The sequence below is a fragment of the Etheostoma cragini genome, chromosome 10 (assembly GCF_013103735.1).
Source record: "Etheostoma cragini isolate CJK2018 chromosome 10, CSU_Ecrag_1.0, whole genome shotgun sequence".
NCBI classification, from domain to species: Eukaryota; Metazoa; Chordata; class Actinopteri; order Perciformes; family Percidae; genus Etheostoma; species Etheostoma cragini.
Genome location: NC_048416.1, coordinates 16,322,146 through 16,329,958, shown reverse-complemented (window position 1 = coordinate 16,329,958; position 7,813 = coordinate 16,322,146). Strand labels below are relative to the sequence as shown.

At 44.0% G+C, this 7,813-nt stretch overlaps 1 protein-coding gene across 1 annotated transcript in view; it reads left to right on the top strand.

The window, feature by feature from the left end:
• LOC117951606 overlaps nucleotides 1-7,118 on the top strand; it is a 13,266-nt gene extending 6,148 nt beyond the window's left edge. The window contains exons 2-6 of the mRNA XM_034883380.1: nucleotides 2,351-2,464; nucleotides 2,597-3,897; nucleotides 4,089-5,026; nucleotides 5,212-5,346; nucleotides 5,823-7,118. Of these exons, the coding sequence (XP_034739271.1) occupies nucleotides 2,362-2,464; nucleotides 2,597-3,897; nucleotides 4,089-5,026; nucleotides 5,212-5,346; nucleotides 5,823-6,696 (3,351 nt within the window). The 5' untranslated portion in view covers nucleotides 2,351-2,361 and the 3' untranslated portion in view covers nucleotides 6,697-7,118. The remainder of the gene's footprint in view (nucleotides 1-2,350; nucleotides 2,465-2,596; nucleotides 3,898-4,088; nucleotides 5,027-5,211; nucleotides 5,347-5,822) is intronic.
• The last annotated feature ends 695 nt before the right edge of the window (nucleotides 7,119-7,813 follow it).

The following is a 7,813-nucleotide window of genomic DNA, read 5'->3' as shown; positions in this document are numbered from 1 at the left end:
TTTTTTTTTTAAATAACTGTCTCTACTCTGTTAAGCGACATTGAGCTCGGGAAAAGCGCTATACAAATTCAATTTATTATTATTATTATTATTATCAAGGAGAGATGCCTTCAATTTGAGACAACAATTAAATTGTGCTGAAACCATGCAGGAACTCATAGTGCACCTTTTAAGAGGTGCATATTCTAATATTTTAAAGAAACATATCAAACTCCACTGCAATACAAGTCAACAGCAGAACAAACTAAAGCTGTAAAAATCACCATGAAGTTGAATCAATAACTTGTAAAAATACATTCATGATGGTAGTTTTTGCTAGGTAGTGGGGGAAGAAGTATTTAGATATTAAAAGTAGTAGTAGTGGTAGTAACTAAAAGTAGCAGTACGACTGTGTATACATGCTCTGCCTTTTACATCAGTAAAAGTCATGCATTCAAAATTTTACTTGGGTAAAATTACATTACAGAAGTAGCATCAAAATATATTGAAGTGCTAAAAATAAAAGAACGCCCAATGTCCAAATTTATGTGAACATCACTTTAATGTTGCTGCTATTTTTTTACAATATATCAAAATGTATTAAATATAATCAAAATATGCAAAGTAACATAGTAACTAAAATGTACAAATAAATGTGGTGGAGTAAAAAGTACAATGTTTGCCTCTGAATTGCAGTGAAGTAGAAGTATAAAGTAGCATAAAATGGTACAAGTACTACACACATGAGTATTTGTACTTGTACTCCTCAAAATTGTAAGTACAGTACTTGAGTTAATGTAGTTACTCTCCTCCTATGGTCTGAACCCTAGGCTGTTAAACGCCACAAATCTAGAGGCTAATCTTTTTTAAGCGAAAAGGGATGTAGCAGAAGTGAACTGTCTTGTGTTTAATGTTGTGTTTGTACTCTTTAACCGTTGCTGTACTGTGTCTGCTGTGTGGGGACACTCCCGCCCCCTGGTGGCGTAGCGACACACGACAGAGCCCCGTTGCTGTTTGATGACCACGCTGACCCGTGGATGACCGTCCCAAAAAGGACAGATAAAACAACTGAAAAACAAAACGATATACTGTCTGTCTATCTCACATTTGGTGTATATATATATATTTTAAAACGAACTAATGTCATTTATTTGACGTGGGAACGGATTTATAAGGAGCATTAAGACGGTGAGTGAAGGTGTCCGTCAGCTGCCCGCGTTCACACCGTAACAGCCGGCCTGGATAAAGTAACTTTTGTTTAAACTGCTTCGGTTGTCCTCAGAAGTTTAGTTACAATCAATGTTATAATGTGCATGTCATTTTAACTAAAAGGTGGCCTGTTATGACTAGTTTACAATCTTGGTGAGTTGCGCACAGCTAGCCGGCTGCTGGCAGTGATGCTAACCGGCAGGTGTGCAGATTAGAATGCACCTCTAACGCTAAAGCACCAGTTCTTGATTTAACCCATTACACAGAACTGTACATCTAACGTGACTATCATCGAAGAAAGAAAAGTTTTAATATAATGTGTAATGAAAAAAATGCTCCTCTAACAATGGGGTTAAGAAATAAACCGACATTTAAGGCTGTTAATATCCGCTATGAAGTTCTCAATGTTGGATTAATATAATATAAATACTATATTAATACTAATTAAACAGTTCTCTTTCAAAATATGTATTAATGCCAGCAAACAATGCCTATCAAAATATAGCTACACTACTTACTAAAGTATTATGTATACAAAATAAGACAAGTACACAACTTTAGTGTATGATATAAGTCTAATACATCTAACACTCCTGCTGAAAAAGTACACCATGTTCAAGTAGATCTATGTAATTGGGGCTGATACTGCAATGTTTTTCTACAAATTCAGCATTAACTGAAAGAAGAAAATGTGCAAAACACAGACAAGATCCTACTCATATTAGCCTGTTATCAAAGAATTGATTTAGTCATAATACATCTGATCAATTCAACAGAGCAAGAGTCAGAAATTTGCTAAGTGAATTTAAATCAATATTGTATACATATGGACTGAGGATGTTTGTATCGATGACTATCTGTTTGAAGTCGAGCCTTTTCCTCACACATGGATACCAGTAGAAATTTGTGTATGACATCTTATTAAATCTCTTATTGAAGCCATTGGTTTGTTGTACCTTTATGAGCCTGATGAAGCACTAAGCAAAATGTGTTGCTCATGCCAATGCTAATAAAAGATTTTTTGATCATGTAGTTGTATGGGCTGCATGCGCAAAACACCTGTGTGGTTTTGTTTGCAGTCACAGTTGCGTAAAAAGATATATTTGTGACGAATACAACCTGTCATCTCTATTAATCCCCCCTCTCTGCTCCTCCTCTGAAGTGAATGGGGAGATGTGGTGCTACCAAAAACCGGGGTTTGAAGCCCTCCTCCTCGCTGAGCTGCAGAAACAGCAACAGTGCAGTCAGTTCTGTGACACTCTGCTCAAGACAGAAGGTAAAAATACTGCTAAATTACAAACACAGGTAAAACCAGCTAAATTACACACGCATTAAACAAACATCCTTTATTCTTGTTTCATGTTGTTGTGGGGGCTATTATCATTACTGACATGTTCCTCTCCCTAAGGCATATCAGTACCAGCACACAGTTGCATTCTATCAGCCATCAGCCCCGACATCTCCTCCGCTCTGTCCTCCGCCCCCCCACTCCCTGCAGGACAGACCCGTCTCTTGGAGTTTCGGGCTCTCGGCGCCTGCACCCTGCTTCGCATGGTCAGACTGTTATATTGTGGGGAGATGGCAGGAGAGGGCGAGAATGAAAAGCAAGAGGCTATTTCGGCTGCAGCCAAGCTGGGCATCCATGGGCTTGTGGAGGTCACAAAAAGAGATTGTGAGAGCGGAAAAGAGGAAGAAGAAGGCTGCCACACGGAGGTAGGAGTGCAGACGGAGTTGCCGATGCCTGATGAGAATGGGAGATGGAGCAAGTGGAGGCGAGAAGTGAGGTATGGGAGCACCTTCCTGTGGAAAGAGACACTGTCAGAAGGTGAAAAAGAAACATGGACTCAGACAGATGAGCAGCAGGTAAACACGGGTCCCCCTTCTCACCCAGCAGCCTCCTTTGAGACCATTGATATGGCTGCTTTCCAGAATTTTGGAATGACAGACTCCCATGTTGTTCTCCCCGACATTCCCTACATCCCCACATCCCTCATCTACCCACCACATGAAAACCAACCACACCAACCCCTATCTGCTTTCATAGACTCTATGCAAGAATCCACAGCAGCTGAACACACATCTGTGCCTGTTGTGGTACCCCCGCATGACTTTGTCCCCCCACCCCTCCTTCCTTTTACCAGCCAAGCAACCTCGTGTGGTGCTGCCTCTCAGAGCGGGGCTGCTGCCCCTAAGGGAGCTTCCAGAAATGTTGCAGCGGCGGAAGAATGGGAGGATGAGCAGTTAGAGCAGTTTCAAGGCAACATCCCAGGATATATCAGCTACTTCCTGAAACCAGACAAAGAGGAGGGCTGCTGCGGGGGGCGAGCGAGGAGTAGGCAGGGAGCAGGGGTGAGAGGTGCCAGGAGAGCCGGGACGGGTGAGAGTCAAGCCAGGAAACCACGAGCAAGAACAGGAGGGAGAGGAAGAGGAGGGTTAACTCAGACAGTGGACGTGCAGGAGGTGGGGGTGAGCAGGTTGCAGAAGTTGTTCCTTCAGAGGTGGGGGCTGAGGGCATCCATGACGGGTCAGGGAGGAGGAGCTGCAGGCAGGAAGTTGCATCTGAAGACCAGAGAGCTTCTGAAGCCAGCCAAGGGGAGAAAACGGCGCAGCAAAGGGTGGGAGTTCAGCCAGAGTGGAGATGTGCCGCCGTACAGGGAGAGAGGAGGTAACACGCAGCGTGGGAGGAGTACAACGCAGCCTTGTAACCAGGTGAGACATGACACAGCGGTTTGAACTTGTAGTATTATGAGATAATATCTACAAAGTGACCTCTGTATCCAACCTATTGGTTAAAACATATATTGGGTCATCACTTTAGCACTGACACAATGACACATTTTTATTTCCTTGTACATCTGTCCTTTGTATTGTAATTAACATACTTTTATCCCCGCTTACAGGGTGGTCTTCCTGTTGGCAGGGTTGGGAGGGCGAGGGCCAAACCAACAACATCAGTTTCATTTTCTTCCCCTCACTTAACGTGCTCCGACACTCAAACCTTATCTGTATTCAGCCCCGCCCTACAGCCTTCCTCGTCTCCTGGCCTGCTGTCTGCAGCCTCTTCAGCCCTCCTCCAAAGCACATCCCTCCCTCCTCCATCTCATGAGGATCATCCTGAACACTTTGATCGTCTGCTGGAGGAAGTGATGATGGGCCTTGACATTTTACCAAACAACAACAACAGTGCTCTACATTCTCAGCCTCCTCTTCCAAATGCAGGTTTTCATGGGTCCACGCATGTTGTTGCTGTAGCAAGAGGAACTGGCAGCTCCAGCTCTGCAATCAGTGAGATGCCCGTTTTACAGCAGCAGGGAGAGGGAGAGCTTAACGAGATGCTGGACCACTTCCTCCAGTCCTTTGAGAAGCACGTTGACAGCTGTACTGCCAGTGATGAGGTGGAGATGTGCGGTCAAAGCTGCACGGAGGCTAGTCAGCCTTACACTGTCCTCCGCACATACAAAAAAAACAAGACCCCTCATACCCCTCGTCTACAAAATAAATACACAGTGCATCCAGCCAGATACTCTCAAATATCTCCACTTCAACAAAGAGAGGAAACCAAAACAGTGCAGAGATGTTCACAGCCACGCAAGGCATCTGCTTGCAGTGCCGCTCCCCCCAAACACAGTGAGCGATCACAGGGGAAAGTCAGAGCGCCAGCGAAACGACAGAAAAAAAGGATGAGGAAGACAGTGTCATCGAGTGACGCAAAGACCAAAAGCATTCGTGACCGAGGAGACGAGCAGCTAAAGCGGATGCCTGTAGTGAAACTGGAGAGGAGTGGCCCGCTGCCAGCCCAAGTTACACTGCACGAACCCAGCTGTCCAGAAGTCCAGGTGTCGAGCTTTTCTAACTCTCTCAAACTCTCAAATAATGCTTCTGCTGATGTCTGCTGTCACGATCATTTGAGTGGAAGTCTTATAACTGATAGTAATCAAAGAGTGTAATGACACTGGTTATGACACCCACAGAACGAGAAAGAAAATGTATCAAATGGTTTGTCTGTCTGTATGTCATTTTCAGAAACTGGCAAAAACAAAGACCGGTGCATCATCGCGGAAATACCCACGTGACAGCTTGTCTAAAAGGGTTCAGCCAGCCTCATGGAGCACAAAGATGTACCCAATCAGGAGCAGGTTTAGAGAAGCACATTTCATGGTAAGCATTGACCTTTCCTTCTAACCCCCAATTTCCACCGGCTGCGTAACGGCTGCGGATCCGCTCCGGAACGGCGGCGAAGTCATTAGGTTTCCATTAAAGTCAGTGTGTGTATTTACACTGGCAACGACTGTGTCCCGACTCCGTCCCAGCTCCGGATCCTTTATCTTTTTGTATAGCGCAATCATCAGGTCAAAACTTAATACTCTGGTTTATGACCGAAACCAATCAAATTAAAGACATTCCCGGTAAATGTATTTTGCGTTTTGTGCTGATTAACAAATGTTAGCATGTTAACTCGATAAACTAAGATGGGGAGCATGTTGAGCATTATACCTGCTGAAAAATCAGCATGTTAGTATAATGACATTAGCGTTTAACTTTAAAGCACCACTGGGCATAAGTTTAGCGTTGCTGTGGACTATTGGTCTTGTTGTTGTATAATAATTATAAAGTTAATGTGTTTTAAAGGACAGCCTGCCCTTTCTTAATGAGCCACTTCTGAACAAACGGCCACCCTCAGCAGGCCGACCAAGACCAGGCAGGCCAAAGAAAAATGGACAAATTCTCAGTTTTACTACTGGTGAGAGTTCAACACCACCAACTCAGCCACAGCCTGTGGAGCCCAGTTGCACGGATGAACAACCAGAGAAAAACCAAGCGAGACAAGAAGAAGAATTGGCTGTCCAGCCACATGAAGAGGCGGAGGCACCTACAAGGAGGGTAGAGAAGAGGGGAGCAGAGTCAGAGGAGAAGACAAGGGATGTTGTCCCTGTGGCCAAGAGGGTTTGCTTTGAGCGAATGGCCCAGCTGACCTCTGGAACATGCACACCAAGCGCTGAATATTCCGACTTTGTCTCTGAACCAGCAACCAGAGAGCTACAGGACGTGTCCAGTCTAGGAGATTGCTTACAAAGAGAACAGCGGGAGGAAGAACCAGTGGGGAGAGAAATCAGTCTCAGGGAAACTGTGGGAAGTTTGACGGACGAAGAGATGCACCGCAGCAGCGATGAGATCATCGACGTGGAGGGCCCGACTCTGTCACCTTTTGTCAAAGTGACGCCTTCTGTTTCACCCTCCTCACATTCTGCCAAAGAGCTCAGTCTGGGGTGGACGGGCAGCTGGGACGACGACGACGAGGACATTGATGTGATTGGCGGTTCCAGTCCCGCTCCTCCTCCGGTGATCATCAGCTGGACAGAGTCTTCAGAAGAGGAAGTAGATGAGGATGTGGATGTTGTCGGTGAAAAGACAGACATGGCCTCATCTGCGGTTGTGTCTACCGTGAGTAAAGGTGAGCTCGTTAACAGCAATTATCAGACCGAGGTGCTCTTCCATTACCCTCTGTGACTCGCAGTTTTCTTTTCCACCTGTCTACTTTAGTTTGTGTTATTTCCAACGTTTCCCAGAAGACATTCCGGATTCCTCCATTTGTTTAATTTAGTGAGTTGCATGGCAGGAAGAGTGATATAGATCAGTAGATATGTTCAGCAAAGTTTGTTTTAACTGTCAAGTGTTGAAAACAAGACTAACCACGCAGTTTAGAAAGAGGTTAGCTGCAAAGAAAATCAGGTTCATGTACCATCAAAGGAATTCAGTGTTTTTATTAGTTGTGAATAGGACTATGACTGTATTAGTTGTAAATATGATTAATAATGTCAGCCTCTGTTCTGCCACAGTTTGTAAATGTTCCAGGAAACGTGTGTCTTCCGAGTTTTACTCTCAGGTTATGTTTGATAATGTTCCCCGTGGCGCTGATTTCTAGAATAAAAACCTTTTCCTCTAGTTCCTGCAGCCGCTCTATTCTGTGACTCCAAATGCACATCTCTGGAAATGAGGCTTACCTTCAGGGTGTAGATTTCATTTTAAATTGTACAAAGAATTTCAAATTCCAACACATGAAATTAAGTCAAAATGTCCAATAATCCTGGAATCACACAGTCTGAGTGTTCCAACTAAAATAAGCATTGTTAGCTCATATTTGGTTTCAGTTTTGGTGTCCACAGGAAATTCCTGCCGCGTTGGATTGGACATGTTTGCACTGTCTGTGTGTAGCACATTTCTTTGTTGCATAATGTCAAATTTCTCAACATGCTTCTCAATTTTATTTATTTGCAACATTTTTGTTTTGTCAGAGAGGTGAAGATATTTTCTTCATTTGGTTGTGTTGTGTCTGTTTGCATGTTGTTGTGTTCAGCGTGTCCGTAACAATATGTCTTTGAGATGAATAACTGACCATGTTCCTCCTATTCTGTCTTTCTCCCATCAGTCCTCTCCTTCCTTTACGTTGTTTTTATTATTGCTGTGTGCCTTATATAGCACCTTAGATTGGCAGGTAAACCTTTAAAAGCCGATAATCATGTGGCTGCGACTACCACTTTACCCCAGAGTTGAAAGGCGGCTGTAAATCTTGTTTGACTTAGTTTCAGTATCAAGACATCACTAGAAACCTTTGAAACTACTTCTG